The sequence below is a fragment of the Balaenoptera physalus genome (genome assembly GCF_965194825.1).
Source record: "Balaenoptera physalus genome assembly, chromosome: 4".
Lineage (NCBI taxonomy): Eukaryota > Metazoa > Chordata > Mammalia > Artiodactyla > Balaenopteridae > Balaenoptera > Balaenoptera physalus.
Genome location: NC_138891.1, coordinates 8,336,440 through 8,356,338, shown reverse-complemented (window position 1 = coordinate 8,356,338; position 19,899 = coordinate 8,336,440). Strand labels below are relative to the sequence as shown.

Below are 19,899 nucleotides of genomic sequence, written 5' to 3'. Positions count from 1 at the left end.
CTGTGAATGCTGCCCAATGTTCCCATTTTAGATGAAAAATATGTTGGTATAGGGAAGCAAGGTATTAGAGCAGAAGCTTGGGAAGATCAAAGTCACCAGGAAGACAAGAGCATAACTGAATTCTAGTTTTGATTCTATAACTAATCAGCTAGTTTGTTGATGTCTTCCCACCCATCATTCCCACCTACCTAGAATAAATATGTGCTGTTGAATGATCTTGGGAAAGACACCTAGTCTTTATTAGTCTCAGTTTCCTAACCTATCAAATTGGAACAGTAGATCTCAAACTTTAGTGTGTTTTGGAATTAAATAGAATGCTTATTTAAAATGCAGATTCCTTGGCTCCATGTCTATAAATTCAGATTCGGTAGAAAAAATAAGCTGGGATCCAGCAATCCACATTGATTTGAGAAACTTGGGCTGCAAGGGGCAGAAATCCAACTCAAAAAGGAAGGTTTGTTTCATTGTTTATTCTCCCTGCTACATACACATTCTCACACATACTCACATAAATTGGAAAATACAGTGTAAGGCCTGCTTTAGGCATAATTAGATCTAGCTGCTCAGATAATGTCACCAACTATCTCTTGGTCCTCTTTTCTTCTGTTTTCACTTTATCCTCAGTCTGGTTGTCCCTTTACTAGAGTAAGCTACTCCCTCCAGGCTTCCATTCTTCTGACATAGAAACCCCAGCACAAAGAGTGTTCCTCTTTCTCAAAGTTTCCAGAAATTACACCTGGTTGTGACTGGATCAAATTGCATCCTGTACCCAGACCTGCACTGATCACCCTGGTCAGGGGCTGCAGTTCTTTAACTCACCAGCCTTGGGTCACATGCCCACCTTGGATTTTAGAGTGTAGCCACACTACCCAAATCAGGTAGTCTGGGAGTTCTCCAAGATACATTGGGGATAATTTCCCAGAAATAGGGAAAATGGATGCCTATTGGCCAAAACTGTAGATTTCCATCCACTACTGTACATTTCCTAGAAGTACTTAGATGAGAATAAGCCAACTGCTCTGTTACAAACGGATGACCACTGTACCAAGATATTGAGGCCTTCAACTTTTCAGGTGACCCAACAGGGCCTGAGAAGGGCTTAGGATTGTCAAAGTCCCTGAGCCAGTTGCCTCAACAATTTACCCCAGCGTTTTTGGCCAATATTAAGCACTTTCTATGTGCACCATGAAGATGATTTATATGCAGCTCACCTGTGACTTGCACGTTGAGAATCAATGGATTCTGAGAATCATTCACACTTTGGGGTCATCTCAAACACAATAATATCATTATTCTAAGATCTTCATGAGATAACTTGGAAGTTGGCTTACGCAAATGAAAGGACAATAAAAGCTCCAGTTACTGTGCAAAAAAGTGGGACAGACAAACAAACAAGCAGGACCAACAGTTATGTCCTACTTTGAATTGGTTTTCAGTTTGGTTTTATTTAATATTCTTGGGCAAATGTAGTCTGTTCCATCTAATGGATACAGTCCTAGTCTAGATCTCAGTTAATGTTTAGAACACGAATGGATGCACATTATACAGACAGTGTAAAGGGTTAAGCTGGCAACAACATAGAACAGAAAACTGAGTTAATAGTTAATTGGTCATCAGTTATGTTTTAGGTGCATTATGTGCAAGTTCATGGAAAAAGTGAATTCTAATAAATGGACTGTCAGCCCATTCTTTTGTTACGTGAAGAGGCTACTATGTTTTCTTAAACTCATTAATAAGATTAGCAAAATAAAATGTCTACCTCTTCATTTTACTATTAAGTCATTTGTTTAGTTTCAGATGGCCTCTCCATGCCCTCCCTCCCCATTTTCATCTCCTCCAAAGCAACCCAATGTGCCAAAGAAAGTATTTTCAACACATGGTGCTAGAATGACTAGACATCCATAGAGAAAACAAACAAACAAACAAAAAGCCCTTGATCCCTTCCTCACATCATACACAACAATTCATTGGCAATGGATTATAGCTATAAATGTAGAAGCTAAAGCCCTAAAGCTTGTAGAGCTTTATGTTTTAAAACGTAAGTTGGAGATAGACAAAGGTTTCTTAGAGAAGCCAAAAAAATCAATAATCATAAAAGAAAAAAATAGATAAATTACATGTTAAAATAAAAAATTTCTCCTCATCTAAAGGGAAGAGGGGGAGGAGTAAAGCCTGGGAATCCATGATCAAACAATCATTGCCATCAGGAGGATTTCCTCTCTTGTGCATTAGTTCAAGTCATTTTGACTTGTAAGTGATAGAAGCTGACTCTGAGCTTAAGCAAAAAAGGAAAAGCAGACTGGGGCTTTTCATGGAATCCAAAGTCAGTGGTGCAATGCGGCCTCCCAGAACAGAAGTCCTGAAGTGCTAGAGGGAACCCAATCTTTTTTCTCCATGTCGCTTCTTTGGCTCTCTTCCTTATGACTGTCCAACTGCTCCTCTCCTCAGTTATGTAGCAGAACATGGTTGCAGGTTGTTCTTGAGCCATGGATGTTCCAATGGAGCCATCCAGAGACAGGACCATCTTTCTGTCTTTCACAATTCTCAAGGAAGAGTCTGATCGGTCCACTTGGGTCCATGACCACACTTAATCCAATAAACTGACCAGAGGAAGGACAATGTTTAAAGAACATAGCAGCTCCTTTCATCTATGAGAATGTAGGGTGAAAAGAAATTGCATTCTAGTTGATATTCACTCCACATTTCCTCTTTATTAGACAAGAGACAGAGTTGATGAAAATTTTGTACTTGGTCAGTTTTTAATGGCTACAAGTATTGATGTATTGATGTACTATGTCTTTGGTTATCTAACCTCAGCATCTCTGCATTTCTGCAAGTTGACTGATATATATTAAGGACCATAAACAAAATTAGTCCATTTTTAAAATGGGCAAATTTATTTGTGAATTATTAGCCGAGATCTATCCAAATGCAGACATGCCTTGTTCTAGTCTGAATATACAATAAAATTAATTTAAATAACTTTAATCAGCTTCAAAAACAGCAAATTTCAAGACAATTAGGTTAACTTTAAGAACTCATATTTATTGAGTTAACAGATGGTAAATTAAAAAACAATGAAGTTAATTTTTTAAATCATTCATTGAATTAGAAAAACAGACATTTAACAAAACTGTTTTTAAGCTGGGTTTTTTTTTTCATCCCAATATGCATATTTTAAGATTCCAATTTGGGGGACTTCTGCAAAGACACTGAATGAGCTGTAATATATGAATACACTCTTCCACCGAATTACTTTTTTAAAGGCTTTAAAACCATCTGTAGAAGAATTTTATGCATCAACAGTAAAAATATGAGAACTAAGCATATTCCGGATATTGGAAGGAATGAAGAGTCTACTTTGTCACATTCATACTGTAACATGTTTCTGTGGCCTTCAGTGTTGCTGGCCCTGACATACCTTGTGAGTTTCCTATGCTATAGCAGAGTAAAAGTTACTCCTGGGCAGAATTGCATTTCTGCATTTTAATGGTCAAACATAAGACTTCCCTTTGATGGTTTCTTGGGCCTTGTGCACCAATCACTTGAAATATACAAGCATCACAAAGTGTTCTCCTTTGTTCCTTTTGTGTTCTCTCCTTTGCTTTCTTGGTAAGTGCTAGAAGCTGGCTCCGTAAGCTTCTAAGAAAAGGGGAATTTCATGGCAGTACATTGAAGGCACGGGAGCTTTTCCTCTGTAGATGGAATTGGAGATAACACCACTGATAAATTAAGATATATCATTTGCATTTTACTGGCTATTGTTAGTTTTAACATGATGGCCTATCTAGAACTAGAGTTATACATGTGGAAGCAAAATTATTCCATAAAAATAATTGGAATAGATTTGTTTGAATGGCTGGCTGCTCAGTTGGTGTTGTAGTCCTTTCCTTACCTTGGATAGTTGCAAACTGTAATATAATTTATTTCATGGTCCTAAGAACTCCTTGTCTAAAATGTGGTCTTACTTTACATTGTAAGTCTAATATTACTTGGTCAGTAATGTTGAGCACTATATTTATTGATTTTGAAAGAAAAATTTATTGTAATTTGAGTTAAAAACAGATTTAAATGCACACTTATTAAAATTACTGTAGTAAAAATTATTTTATTATTGTGCATTTCAAACTGTTTAGCCCCTAGCCCCTTTTCTCCTTGAAATAATTGTTTTTTTATAATAACCTTCTGATAATACGAGGTGTCTTAGGAATGCAATTGTAACAATATAGCAGGACAGACTGTATTGTTTTTAATTTAACAAGAACAGGTAAAAATAAGAATAGATTGTGACTAAATAAAAAATTCAGTAGGTGAAATTTCTGTTTTGCAGAAGTAGAAATGAGGGATACAGAAGATAAACCTCATAACTAGTCTAACTATCCAAAGAAAATGAGTAAAAGTTAAAAGGATAAGAGGAAAATGGGCAAGTTATGGAGCTCTAGCTTAGATTGTAAGCTCCTTGAGAACAATAAACATCTTATTGTAATCCTACCCCAACAGAGTGCTTAACACACAGTATATACTATCAGTGTTAGATAAATATTTCTTGAATTTATGAATAAAATAATGAAAATAATTCATTTGTTTATGAACAAAATAAAATTTATGAATCAAATGATCCACCTGAAAATAGAACAGGTGGATCAGACATAAAAATCAAAGTTATAACAGAAGAAAACTTTCTACGTATAAAAGCCACAGTGACATTGTAAGATTTCTTTGGGGCAAAACTAAGGAATAGAGATAAATAAATGTCTGGTCATAGGCTGGTAAATTTTTAAATTTCTAGGACAAAATTCCTGCAAGTATCTAAGAAAACATATATGTGCTCTTGTAGATTGCCTTCATATTTCTAATAAAGAACAAGAACATTTTTAAGACCATAGTTCAATTTCTACACAATTTTAAGAGAAACAAGTTTGATTCTGCAAGTTTTATGACTACCCAATTATTGGCTTATATGTATAAACAACAGAAGAACATTTTTAAATCTGCAAGGTGTCAAAAAATACAACTAAGAGTATTTTCTGTAAAAATTGCAAAGAGATAGCTTCCAGATCACTAAGAGGTGAGACAGTATAAAAATTCAAGAATAGGAAATTTCAGGGAAAAAGATTAGTGCTAATTTAGCATAGAAGGTAAAGACAAAGTAATAAATGAATAAAGTATAGTGAACATTGAAGTGAATTAAGAATTGATGCTAATGGCTAGAATTTTTTTTTTTTTACTAAAGAAACAACGTTTTCAATAAAATAATCCTGAAAAGGAAGTTTTAAAATTTTTAATAAAGAGTCTGTAACTTATGATCACAATATGAAAAGAGAACATGGAGAAAACAAAAAAAGCATTAGAAGTTTTGCTTTTCTTTTTAAATCATTAGGTAAGAATGCACTTAAGGTTAATTGTGAACAATTTAATATAGGTAGGAGTTGAATGGGAAACAGAATATCTGTTTTATAAATAATCGTGGAAGATAAAAGTAAACAAAACATAGTCCATGCAAAAGACAAGTTGGAAAGGAAACAACGAGGAATTATTGAAAAAAAGAAAGTATAAAGTCCAATTATGTGAGGTTAGTAGCACTATTCTTCCATTTCTTTTCTTCCATTTCTCACCTTCTCAAATTTTTAATAATATGTGTTCCTTATATTCCATTATTAATAATATGGGTTCCTTACATTTAAAAATGTATGCCATTATTTATATATAAAAATCTTATAGAGTTTATTGTGTAAGAGCCTGGGCTCTGAAGCCAGGCTGCCTGTGTCACCACTTATTAGGTGTGTGACCATGGGCAAGTTGTTGAACTTTTGTTTCTAAGTTTATCCTGTAAAATGATGATAATTATAGTACTTACCTCATTGGGTGATTAGGAGGATTAAATTAAATGTATTTAGAACACTGTGTGGAACTTAAATATGTAAGTATCATCTAGTATTGTTACTGTTATTTTACAAACAAACCTCATTGCTTTACAGCTCCTTAGTGACCAAACAAAATGACATTTCCCTGTAACTGGTCCTTAGATAGCACACCCATTAGCAACAAGTTTCACTTCTATATATAGATTGTACTTTGTCCTTACTATGAATTCCCCAATGCAGAGATTTCTAGAAACCTGCCTACTATTGGTTGAAGAGGCACTTCTGAATTTTTTCCAAGAAGCACTGACAAAAATCAAACGTCTATGTTCTTTATTTTCAAGAAGCTCAGTTTCCGCTAGTGTCATATCTCTGAGGACATGTACATGAGCGATTGAAACTGCCCATTGAAGTCAATATTACATTAATTTCACCAGCCCTGAATTAGAGAAAATATTTATCTACTTCCCCAATTTTCACCTTCCTCTCGATGCATGACCTTTTCCAGCTCCCTGATCTGACAATAGAAAGCTGTATAAGAAAGAAGACATTTGTTGTGACTTGATTTTTCTGAACTGAACACCCCAGGAGGCCTGAAGGTGTGCTTTGAAACTTTATTCCACCTGTCAGATCCAAAAGATATGAAGATTTGGAAGATTTTGGTAGAATTTCTTCATGACCTGAAACAGTTTCAGTGAAATAAAAACAAAAACAAAAACAGAACAAAAAACAAAGCAAAAAACCCAAACAACTGTTAAGATGCTGGGATTTATTGTTAGCTGTCTTAATGGCTAATGAAATGACAAGACCTTCTAATACCCCCTGCCAATTATACTGACAGGTGTTTACCAGGTAAAATATTGCAGTACCTGTAAGAGGAAAGAATGCAAATTGGTATTTATACATTTGGAAGAACAGTCACCTTTGATGTGCCTATTTGGTTTTCAGGATGTTGCTGGCCTCTGCTCTTCTAAGACTTCAGCTGCAGAACCCACTCGTGAACCCTCCTAAGTGAGTTAGCTGTCTCCTTCATGCCATCTGTCTCTTACCTGCCTCTCTCCAGGCCCTATGACATTCATTAATAATGTCCTTTGGTTAAACTCCCTAATAATTCTCATCTCTATAAAATGGTAAATGTCTAACAAATTGTTTTAATGTCTGAGTTTTTCATTTTTGCTAAAGTTATTATTCCTCTGGGGGTGACTCATGAAAGCATCTCTAGGTTTATCCACCCCCACCCCAACTTTGTTCCAGGATTTACCCCAAATTCTTACACTCTCTTGTCTAGTCATGTTCCGTTAAAACACAATACCACTTGTTAAGACAGATTTACTAAGTCAGAAGGCAGCATTTCACAATTAGTGATGACTGACCACACGAAGAATAAGAAAATAGTAATAGCAAGGGTAGTAGTGAAATTCCTTTCCTCTTTTGGAAAAGTGGATCAAAGGATTCACCCAACAAATGGTGAATCAAGGATGAGTCAATAATACTGTGAGAGACTATGTTACTAAAAGGTGATCTCAAGATTATTACTATAATTTGAACTAATTTCTTGTGTAGATAAATGCTGGACAATTTCTTATTGTTATAGTAAAATTGGAGGTGATTTCATGTGCTCATGTTACCACATGAGGTGAAAAGGAATTGAGTTTGGTCACCTCTCTAACAAGCCATCAATGCCTGAACTTGGGGAAAATTTCTAAACAATTCTGGGCTTCAGTATGTCCACTTGAAAATAGGAACGATGGTTTTTATCTATTAGGTTATGAGAGCAAAATGTCATAACATAAATCACCTGGCATACAGCAGTCACTTAATTAATGCTAGTTCTCTCCATCCCTGTTTATGGAGATAATAGACAACTCTGCTTTCATCTTCAAATATATTCTTCATTGATTATCTTATGAATATAACTACTGACTCAGAAAATAGGTGAAATTTTCATCTCCCCAAACTTCATTCCTTTATTCATTTCTCAGTGCTTTAATGAGCATCTACTGTAAGATAAGAACTGACTGCTTTAGGAGACCAAAAGGAGAGTGAAGTATTAATCCTATTCTCGAGGAGATTGGGGTCTATCTAGAAAGGGAGGTTATATATATATTTTTAATGCCAGTAGAGAGACAAAATAAAGTACTATCTTACTTTATGAGAAGGAGAAATTATTATTTTTTTTAATCGAAGTATACTTGATTCACAGTGTTCTGTTAGTTTCTGGTGCACAGCAAAGCGATTCAATTATACATATACATATATATTCTTTTTCATGTTCTTTTCTATTGTAGGTTATTACAGGGTATTGAATATAGTTCCCTGTGCTATACAGTAGGTCCTTGTTGGTTATCTATTTTATAGTACTGTGTTTCTGTTAATCCCAACCGCCTAATTTATTCCTCCCCTCCCCTATTCCCTTTGGTAACCATAAGTTTGTTTTCTATATCTGTGAGTCTGTTTTTGTTTTGTAAATAAGTTCACTTGTATCATTTTTTTTTTTAGATTCCTCGTATAAGCAATATCATATGATACTTGTCTTTCTCTGTCTGACTTACTTCACTTAGTATGATCATCTCTAGGTCCATCCATGTTGCTGCAAATGGCATTATTTCATTCCTTTTATGGCTGAGTAATATTCCATTGTGTATACACACGACATTTTCTTTACCCATTCATCTGTCGATGGACACTTAGGTTGCTTCCATCTCTTGGCTATTGTAAATAGTGCTGCTATGAACACAGGGGTGCATGTATGTTTTTGAATTAGAATTTTCTAGAAGGAGAAATTATTTTAACTAGGGTTATCAGGGAAGGCTTCATGGAGGAGGTAGTGTCGGATTGGGCTTTAAAGAAGGGATACAGTTTGGACAGCAGAGAGTGAGAGGATACAGTGAGCCAAGACTGAAGTTGTGGAACTGAGTGGAAAAAACGCAGGCCTGGGACTGGGAAGACCTGCGTTGACATTACTTTGGGTGAGCCGCTTCCCCTTCAACTTCTTCATCTGTGAAATGTGTAAAACGATCTGTGCCCATTGGTCTTTCAGGGCTCTGGAGAAGATCTAATGGGAGATTGAGTGTGGAAACTCTTTGGAAACCATGAAGCACTCCGTAAAACGGTAAAATTTCTCTTCTCTTATACCATAAACTTCATGAGGGCACTGGACAGGGCCAGTCGTGTTGGTCTTTAAAAAATGTTTGATGAAAAAGTTTTAAAAATAAAGAAATAAATTTGCAAATGCTAAAAAAAATGTTTGAAGAAGTTTATCAAAAAATCATACTGTATTTACAACTTTGGTCAATTATACGTCAATAAAACTGGAAAAAAAAGTTTGATGAAATAATGAACCACTGATTGAATGAATGAATCCATGAGTGTTCTGGACTGAATGTGTGTCCCTCGCCAAGTTCCTATGTTGAAATTCCAACCCCCAGTGTGGTGGTATTAGGAAGTGGGGCCTTTGGGAGGTAATTAGGTTTAGATGAGGTCATGAAGGTGGAGCGTCTTAGAGGAAGAGGAAGAGACACAAGGATACAGTGAAAAAGTGGCTGTTGGCAAGCCAAGAAGAGTGCCCTCACCAGGAAACAAACCTACGGGCACCTTGATCTTGGACTTCCAGCCTCCAGAACCGTGAGAAATAAATGTCTGTTGTTTAAGGCACCCAGTCTCTGGTATTCTGTTATAGCATCCTGACTAAGACAATGAATGAGTGAATACATGAATGAAACAAAACAAAGGCACAGAGTAGGAAAGCATACAGTATGCACAGGGCTATCTTTGAAAACATGTACTGTAGCTGGGTGACGGGAAAGCAATCTGTGGCCAGATGGAAGGGGTCCACTAGGCTGGTGGTTCTCAGAGTGTGGTCTGTGAACCAGCAGCATCCAAATCTCCTGGAAACTTGTTAGAAATGCAAGTTTCTGGGTCCCCACCCAGGCCAACTGAATCTGAAACTCGGGGGCGAGACCAGCAATCAGTGTTTTAGCAATCCCTCTAGGTCATCCTGATGCATCCTAAAGTTTTGAGAACCACTGCTTTGTTCTAACACGGGGAGTCTGGAAATGATTCTGCTGGAAATTCAGTGTTAATGAAGGTGTTTAGCTGTGGATGGACATAATCAGAGCTGTATTTCTACGATGATGAAGCATGAAGTTGTGCATGAAAGAATTCATGGCTTCAACGTAGAAAGGACAATTGGAAATACTGGAAAACATGTATTTGCCAAGCCTCAGAGTTGAAGATTTTGGTTTTTGCTAATTCCAGTTAATATCCACATCATCACCTAAGAAGCAAAGCAGAATATGCATTGCTCCCAGGCACTGGGCAAACCTGCTTGGTCTGCAGAGACCAGGAGGAATGCGAATGTTTATGTGAAAGCACAGGAGTGAACTGTCAAATAGGGGCCCAGCCAATCTCAGAGAGGCCTCTTAGTTCTGACCATCTGTGGGGAAACATTACATGGAAACCTTCCAAACCAAGTTTAATGGGCAGCTCTTCCAAAGAATGGGCTAACTAACTACACAGGGTGCAAATGCAGTTCTGTCTTCAGGGCCAGTGGAGACAGGTTTGCCAAGGAGAGGGCATCTCATGGAGGAGAAATGAAGAGCCTCAAGGGAAAACATTTATCTTAGGAGCCAAGAAGCAAAAATCCAAGGGTCGGATGGGGAGGGAGTCGGGGAGAAGCAGAATGAGGGCTCTTTAGAGTGGTTCGGGGCTGCTGGGATGACCAGTTATCAGATTTGCCCAGGACTGTGGGGTATCCCAGGACACACGGTGTTGAGGACAATCCCTGTCAGACCAGGACAGCTGGTCACCCTGTGACGACACTTCCTCACCTGTGTTCAAGACCTGGGGAGAAGACGTGGTGAAAGCAGAAAAACCCACTGCTCTAAACCTGCTTCTCAAAATAACTGTTTGCAGACTGGTAACGGCAGCATCACCTGGGAGCTTGTTAGAGATGCAGCTCCTCGGGCCCACCCTACACCTGCAGGATCAGACCTGTCCCAGAACAAGAGCCCCAGGTGATTTGCATGCACATCAGTTTGAGAAAGATGGCCTTAGAAGATCCTGTGAGCCCCATATGGCGTCCCCCAGAAAGAAAATGCAGCACTGATGGAAAGCAGAGGGAATTTCTTGGCTTGATATGGCTTATGTCCAGGTCAGCCAGATTCTCAGCCAAAACCATATCTGGGAAGGGATAGAAGCATTGGAGAAGATGAGATGCTAGGGGTACCCGGAATAGACAGCAGAGAGGGAAAAGGATGGAGAACCCAAAGCAGCCAAGAGGGGCCTCCTGAGCTATTAATAGTGGTAATTGTAGGGAATGCGAGGAAAGCCAGGAATCCAGCAGTTGTGTGGTGAGAGCAAAGCTGAAGAAAACACTCTTTTGTTCCTATCGCTGTGACCCTTTTTGGTAAAAACAGGCTGCAGTGGGCTGGGGAATGACTGATGCTTGGAAATGTGGAAACACAGCCCTATGGGTAAGCTTGTAGAGAAAAATTAAAAATCATCACCCACTAAGAGTAGTTGGCTTTAGCATTTGCGTATCATTCCGATATGCAGAGAAAGTTGAGTTTTCTTCCTTTTTCCTCTACCTGGTCTGATCTTTTTCATGGGCTCCAGCTCTGCATACTAGCAGGGATAATTTGCACTTAATTAATTGTGTTTCATTTTCCTCCAGCTTGAACATGATTCTTTCACTTAAAACATTCTAACCAGTGGTTCTTAAATGCAGACGTGCAGCAGAAACACCTAGAGGGCTTGTTGAAACACAGATCGCTGGGCCCACCCCCAAGGTTTCTGATTCAGTACATTGGCTGGGGACTTAGAACTTGCATTTCTAAGGGGTTCCAGGGTGACGCTGAAGTTGCTGGTCCGAGGAACACAACGCTGACAACCTCTCATTCAAACTACTCAGCATTTTATTCCCTTCTAAAGGTGATGATTTCAAAACCATCCCCTTTGAGATGAATGCTTCTCAAATTGATTGATCTTTCCAATGGATCATGGATCCAATACATGGTCTTCCTGTGTAGGACTAGGTTGCAGCTCGTGCCACAAGCACCTGGCCATTCCAGTTCAATGCACCTGAACTGGTCTATGTCTTGTCCAGCAAGCCCCGTCCACTGATCGCATGCTAGGATGTCAAGGCAATGTCAATTTATGATAAAAATTTCTGAGCATGAACTCACCTGTATTTATCTCACCTCAGATCAGTAATAGTTAGTGGACTGACACGCCCATGGACTGGATTTTGAGTAGCATGACTTTATTTTATTTTATTTTTTTATAAATTTGTTTTATTTTTGGCTGCATCAGATCTTTGTTGCTGCACGCGGTCTTTTCTCTAGTTGTGGCGAGCAGGGGCTACTCTTTGTTGCGGAGCATGGGCTCTAGGCATGTGGGCTTCAGTAGTTATGGCACGCGGGTTCAGCAGTTGTGGCCTGTGGGCTCTAGAGCGCAGGCTCAGTAGCTGTGGCGCACGGGCTTAGTTGCTCCGCGGCATGTGGGATCTTCCCGGACCAGGGCTCGAACCCGTGTCCCCTGCATTGCCAGGCGGATTCTTAACCACTGTGCCACCCGGAAAGCCTGAATAACATTATTTTAGATGACTCAGTCTATCTGAAATTCTCTTCCTCCCTCATCCTTCTCTTTCCCAAGATAGCATCTGGGTATACGAGGTGGGTCTTTTCGTATCTTTGTGGTGCTCTTGGATCATGCACTGTTTTCTGGAGGCTCTAAATCTCCTCTATAGAAGGACTGGATCCATCTTCTCCCTGGAATTGGTATCACTGAAATGTGACTAGATTCCATTGATCTTTCAGGATGATGTGTGCTGGCCACTTCTGCTGCCATAACCCTGAACATTTCCCCTAGTATCAGAGTTCCACACCTCCCTCCACCCCAACCCATGGCCTCTTTCCTGCCCCTTGACCTCTGCTGGTCCCCCAGCAGTCTCACTGGGGAAGTGAGAAACTCCGGAGAACTTTGCTTCCCACACAAAGGTCATGAGGAGACAGGACTGCTTTCTAAGTGCTGTACACCTTTTGCGGCCACCTCTGCATCCTTGCTTCTGGTCCGCGTGGGATGTGGTACTGGACCAAATGCTCAGAATCCCCTAGAAGCAGTGACATGCTAGACGGAGCCCGTAAAAATTTTTTTAGGAATTTTGCACTCTAGCTGTTAAACAGAGCCATTATTATAAATCAAATAGTATAAACATACCTTTAAACAAATTATATTAACAGCCAAGGTAATTGATACTCAGAATCATCACTTCCAATTTATTTTACTGCATTTTACTATTATCTATGTTTGCTTTAGATGCATGGTAGAAATACTATATAACAGTGAACTACAACATAGTTCTTCCAAATTCTGTTCAGTAATGTTATGTTGATTGATAGTTTCAAATTGGTCAAGGCAGGAGTATTTATACCACGGAAATGAGCAAACTTTATAAATCAGGGCTCCACCCTCCCACACCTCTACCCCACCCCCCCACCCCCAAAGCCAGTTATTAAACATTTACCAGCACATCACTGCCTAGATCCTAAATCTGGGGAAGTGAGCCATCAACCCAATGGCCTCTGGTCACACTGTACCTATCTAGATGTTACAAAGCTGCCCTTGCCCTGAAGATTTGTCCCAAGAGTTGTGTGTGGAAGAGATCCTGAAAGCTAGATCTCTATTATCATCTTATCTACTTGCCCTGCTTCTGTCTCTTTTCTCTCCCTCCCATCTCTTGGGACCAGAAGGAGCAAACTTCTGGCTTTTTATTTTCTCCTTGTCTTATCCTCATACATTAAGGATACCATTCATGACCTAACATCACCTTTCTGGTATTCCTCCTCAAAACATAAACATTTAGTCTTATCGTGAGAAAACATTAGATGAACTCAGATCGAGGGACAGTCTCTTCAAAACTGTAGAGATCATGGAAGACAAGGAAAGACCACGAAATGATCAGAGCTTGGAGGAGACTCATGCACTAGATTCAATGTGATATCATGGATTGGGCCCTGGAAAAGAAAGAAAATTAGTAGAAAAACCGGGGAAATCCAAATAAAGTCTGAGTATGGTGCCAATGTCAGTTTCTTAATTTTGATCATTATGGGAAACTGGGGGAGGGGTACAGGAGAACTCTCTGTACCATGTTTGCAGCTCTTCTGTAAATATACAGTCATTTCCAAATAAAACCAATGAAGGGAAAACTTCACAGTCTAGGTCATAGGTAGAATAGAGATCGTTTCTATGCTGCGGAAAAAACTTATGATCTGCATTCACCTGCTTTGTGATATGACAAAAGGGGGAAAGACAGGACTAGTAGAAAATCTTCTCTTAACAAAGTTTGGCTTTCAAATCTTTTATCTTTTGCACAATAAAACATTTTATTTTGGATGTTGTAGGACGAACATTAACTCTTTCCCTTTTTCTTTACAATCTTGCTGTAACAAAATTAATCCCCATCACCTGAAAGTGGATTTCATCAGATGAAAAACGTAAAAAGTAGATTGATGTAAATGCCCAGATGATGCTTTTCTTTTGGTCTCTGAGTAGCAAGAGTCAGGGCCCTTTCTGGGGTATCTCTTCTTTCCTTGGCACAGAAAACATCAGGAAAATGCTTACTGGCCAGAGGCTTAAAGACACAGGAAATGCACGGTACCTCTGCAAGACCAGAAATAAAACAGACAAGTTAAACAAAGAAGAGACACATGAATCAAAATATGACATTATTACACACACTGAGTTGGAGTGAAAGATGGACCATCCAGGCATTCACTGGATATTAGTGAAGCTGTTCTTGAAGTTTAATTTGAAGCCCCAAATAAGAGTCATCGTACCTAGTTACAGCCTTTCACTACAAAGAAAAAATTCAACATTCTCTATTAAGGAGGAACTAAAACTCAAAAGTACTGAGTTGTAAAGTGCCAATTTACACAAATCTCTTCCCTCCTCCAAAAGTTTCTAATGACTATGGTTTCTGGAAAATAATGTATCATGTTTTCAATGCACACTCAATCTACAAAAAAGCCCTTCCAAAACTTTAAGCTAGAAAGACAGGTAATTTTCCAGTATCAGAGAGATAATTCACGCCAGTCACAAGATGTACATTTTTCGAATTTGGAACATTACAAGGAGAGTAAAGCACTTTGCATGCATATGTGCTTACCCCCACATTATTAAAAGCTTCCAAGGTGTGGCATGCATTTACAGAGCCACTCCCCTAGCATTTAAACTGTGAGCCGTTTTTCTAGAAGATTCGCTCAGTTGTCCGGTAGGCACTTTGGCAATCTCATACGTGATTTTACAAACATTGTGATGTACTTGCCAGAAGTAGACCCGACTTTGCTAATCACTTATCAGTTCTTTTACCCACTATGCCTTTGTTTAAGAAGCAATGTTGCTTGTCTTACCAATATATATTATCCAGTTTGCAGAAAATATAAATTAATATTGCAAACAACAACAGGAGATCCTGGGTGCAGATTCCTGTGTCCTGGTGGGCACAGTTCTATTTAGAACTAATAGCTCTTTCGTGCACTATTGCCACTGCCAAACAGACTGCTTATGTGATCTTTGGCTTTCTTCACGTCTCTTGGGGGAATCAATAGAATGTTTATATTTTCCTAGACACCAACTTTGTCTCTATACTTTAAGAAGTCAGTATTAGTTTAAGAATACTTCAAGAATACAGTATTAGTTTAAAGGACTTTTCAATTTAAAGCAAACTTGTAGAGATTTAGTCACCCACGATTGACTGATGTTAGGTGAGTAGAAAAAAAAAATGTAGATTGATTTCATCCTCTGCCTTTCAGATCTTTGAAGGGGAAATAAAGTTTTTGAAAACTGTTCCAATTTTTGAAAGTAACTTAAGCTACATTGCTCTTCTGTTTTTAGCTATAGAAATGGGGAGGTGTATATATCAGCTACTATTTTCTTTAAGGACTTACGTGAATTTTTCTCTTAGCATAAACATTAATAATTGGAAATTATTGAATTGTCATCTTAATGTTGCACATGAAATAAATCTGATATGTGTATTAGAAACAAAGACTTACGTCCCAAACAGGAAAGAATAATTCAGGAAACCAAATTTGAAGTTGAAGCAGAACTGTGACATTAACAAATTTGTATTTCCCTTTTTCTTGGCCCTGTTGGTCTTTGTGCAGTGTATAAATAACTACAAATAAAGAACTAATGATCACATTTCTATTGGGAAATTTATTTTAAATGTGACAACTATTTCTCAATTGTTTGTGTACATACAACTGCTGGCTGATCCAGATTCTTTTTTATAAGAAAACCTGGTGAATCTGAAATAAAAATGCAACATATTATCTTTCGGTAAATATACTAGTAATACCAAAGAAAACAAGAAAACTTACTTAAAAACGTAATTGTCCTTGACAAGAGATTTACAAATAGGAGCCTAATTAATAAATTTCATTTTTGTTCTTCCTGCTGTTGCCGTGCTCCCTTGAACTTCTTTACTTCAGATAACCTTGTATTTTCTTTGCAACTCACACTCAATAGTGCGTGTTGTTATGCATTTTTTAATAGCAGGAAGCAAACTATTAAAAAATTAATCAAAGTTGCAGGGAAAAGGGCACTCCCATACTAGAAAAAAGAAAATGTAGCTTTATTTCATCATCTTTTTGGAGACTCAAGAAGGGAGCAAGTTTTCTTTGAAAATATGAGGTGATATATTATTTGATAGTTGCCTTAACTACTGCTGATTGAGATAGTAAATTGGCACAATAGGTGGGTAATGGTCTTCAAAACAACAAAAAAAACCCAAAACCTTAAACTGTGTATAGACAGTCACACAGAGAAACTCACTTTTAGAAATTTGTGCTAAGGAAATATGGATGTGTTCACAGTTAAGTGTAAGAATGTTTGTTGCGGCATATATTGGGGGAAAATTGGAAGCGCCTTATGTCAAAGCATAGAGACTAGTTTAATAAATTATAATACATCCAATCTATAAAATTCCATTCACTATCACAAGGGAAATGGTGTAGAAAATATTTAATGATGTGAGAAATAGGAAACATTAAGTGAAAAAAAGTAAGTTACAAAGTAATTTTTGTAAAATGATCACACACTCCACATATATATACACATATGGCATGTTATAAAATGTTAATGGGTCAATTATATCAATAAAGCTAGAAAAAATGTTAATGGTATCTGTTTCTGGGTGTTGGGATTATGAGATTATTTAATTTTGCTTATCTATATTTTCTTAATTTTTTCAACAATAAGTACTATTTTTAATATGAAAAACAATGATATTTATCTTTTAAAAAATCAATGAATTTTATTAATATGCTTCCATTTGTCCTTTGAAAATTTGATAGCTTTGTATATTAGTAATTCTGTAACAGATACTTGATTTTAAAAATGGAAATAGATCATACAGTTTTTATAAAACAGAACAAGAAAGGGTCATATAAAATACTTGCTTTATTGATAGGTAAGCCATACAAATACTGATGAATTATTTCCTGGTGAAAAATAAGAATTGCTCCAGCTCAGGGTTACATTTTCTTGGAATATCATCAAAGCCATAAGCAATTCACATAGCTATTCTAACTTTGCATCTCAAGGAGTAGTTTTTAACATTCCTGCATAGATAAGATGGCTCCTGGAAACTTCCCAGTGCTCAACTATTTCTTTGATGACTCAACATAGTGGTTGATTTATTAATATGAGTATTAAAATGGCATATATTTATTAAATGCTTATTAGGTATTTAGAGATTGTTAACTACTGAACATACCAGAGAGTGTGAGGTCTGGCCTCTGACCTAAAGGAGCTACAGTATTTTGGGGGAACAAGTAATATGAAACAAATGGAAAAAAAATTTTTTTAAAGAATATAATCCAAACACCAACTGACTGGAGAGATAAGAGCCATGGTATTTGTATAGAGCAAATGGTAAATGTAGGCTGAAAAGGTGCAACTTGCCCTGCTTTGGAAAGATAAGTGGGATTTGGGTTGGGAGAGGAGGGAAAAACATTTCAGTTAGAGGGATGAAAGACTAAAGTCCATTGGCTGAATTTGTTAGTTGTGGTTATATTTACTGCTGATTCCTCAGAGTTGGGGATTTGGTTCACCCAGGGCAATAAAGCTATCTGTCTGGAAGAGGAAATAGTGAGATAAGGTGACAGGATCAGGTAGGATGCTCTATGAGGGTGTCTTTTCATGGCTTCTCTGACATCCGACTCTGAGTGTACTCTCACTTCTCTGATAAGACCTTCTCTACTCAAGCCCTGAATGCTGGGCTTCCCCAAGTTCCTTCCAGCTTCTTTTCTGACTCTCTTCTCTTCCCCTGGATAAAAGTGAAGGGTTCTAAACTATCCACTCCTATGATTTCAAACTTCTATCCAGGTCCTTGGAAAAATGATTGATTCTAGGACTGGGGCAGGGATGATAAAAGATGAGCCTGGAGAATCTTGTAGTACCCAAGGCTAAGGAAGTTCTAAGGACGGTGGCACGTTGAAAGGCCACAGGCGCCAACCTGAAATTGCTCTCAATGGCCAAAGCCGGAACCATTTCAGTAACAAAATAAAATATTGGATGATGAAACAATGAAATAAATATTCAGAAGTCCATACTGACATAAATAAATGATTGATTAAGTAAATGGTAGAGAAAAGATAACTCATCCTTACAGAAGAATTCCAAATGCTAAGTGTAAAAGGAAAGAAGGAAATAGCAAATCATCACTAGACCTCTAGAACATTAGTAAAAATTGTTGTAGGCAGGATCCACCTATGTATGCTAAAATGAGTGGGCAAAAGTTTAAGGAGAAAATGGATATTTGCATAGCCTCAAAATATTGCTCCTCAAATATTTATTATTTACAAAGGGAAAAAGAATAACTTTATAGAAACTACAAACACAGTAGATACCACCTTAACCAAGTGATCAAGGTTAATATCACCAGTAATAGGATATGGAACCCTGATATGATGCACTGGGAAGGGCCCCCAGCTCTGTGATATCATTCCTATTAGTGCACAACCTTAATCTGATCATGAGAACCCCCAAACAAGTGCAAATGGAGGGACATTTTACAAAATACCTGACTAGTACTCATCAAGAGTATCAAGGTCATGAAACACAATGATAAACTGAGCGAATGTCCCAGATTGGAGGTGACGAAGGGGAGACAATATCTAGTACAATGTGGATCCTAGATTGGACCTTGGAACAGAAAAGGAAAATTGGTGGAAAACTGATGAAATCTGAATAAAGTCTGTAATTTAGTTAATGGTACTGTACCAGTGTTAATTTCTTACTTTTGACCATTGTGCCATCATTACATAAGACGTTAACATTAGGGGAAGCTGGGTGAAGGGTATATGGCAACTCTGTACTATCTTTGCAGGTCTTCTGTAAAAATAACATTATCTCAAAATAAACAATTAAAAAACAAATAGAACATGTATATACCGAAGAGAATTCTCAGTCCTCTGTGTCTCTGGAAGGATCTTATTTTCCTTTTTTAGAACCTTTACACTCTTCCTGTCCACAGTTAAAATCTTCATCCTCTTGGCCCTCACATGTTTTTATGTCCTCACCTTAAACACAAAAACCACTGGGTCTTCTGGAGAATTTGTCTGATGAAGGCGCATGGTAAGGCTCCCTTTGCCCTCCAAGTACAGAAATGTTAGACAAAATAGAATTTTTTAAATGTGTGAAATACGTAAATAAATGGAAGGGCAATCCACAGTGATGGAGCAGAAAGCAACGATCCGTGGACATATGAGACCCATGGACTTCCATCAGGGGCTGAAGTCGTAATGTCATTCCTGGGACAGGAAATGAAGGTTTAGGCTTATGCCAGGTAAGGAGCTGAAGGGACTAGAAAACTCTAACCACCAGCCTCAGGGAGGTGTCAAGGAAACATGTATTATGCTCAGGGCCATGAATGGGAAAACAATTGCTCATAAGATATCAAACTCAAGCCTGTACTCTTTGCGGTTGTGGGGTTTAAATTTATATTACTCACATGGTATAGAAACTAAGAAAT

At 37.8% G+C, this 19,899-nt stretch overlaps 1 protein-coding gene across 1 annotated transcript in view; it reads left to right on the top strand.

The window, feature by feature from the left end:
- Positions 1-19,899, top strand: part of LOC309660575 (uncharacterized protein) — a gene marked incomplete at its 5' end in the record, with an annotated part of 88,502 nt that overhangs the window by 8,244 nt on the left and 60,359 nt on the right. The window contains 2 exons of the mRNA XM_082461372.1: positions 6,810-6,872; positions 8,902-8,973. Coding sequence (XP_082317498.1) covers positions 6,810-6,872; positions 8,902-8,920 — 82 coding nt within the window. The 3' untranslated portion in view covers positions 8,921-8,973. The remainder of the gene's footprint in view (positions 1-6,809; positions 6,873-8,901; positions 8,974-19,899) is intronic.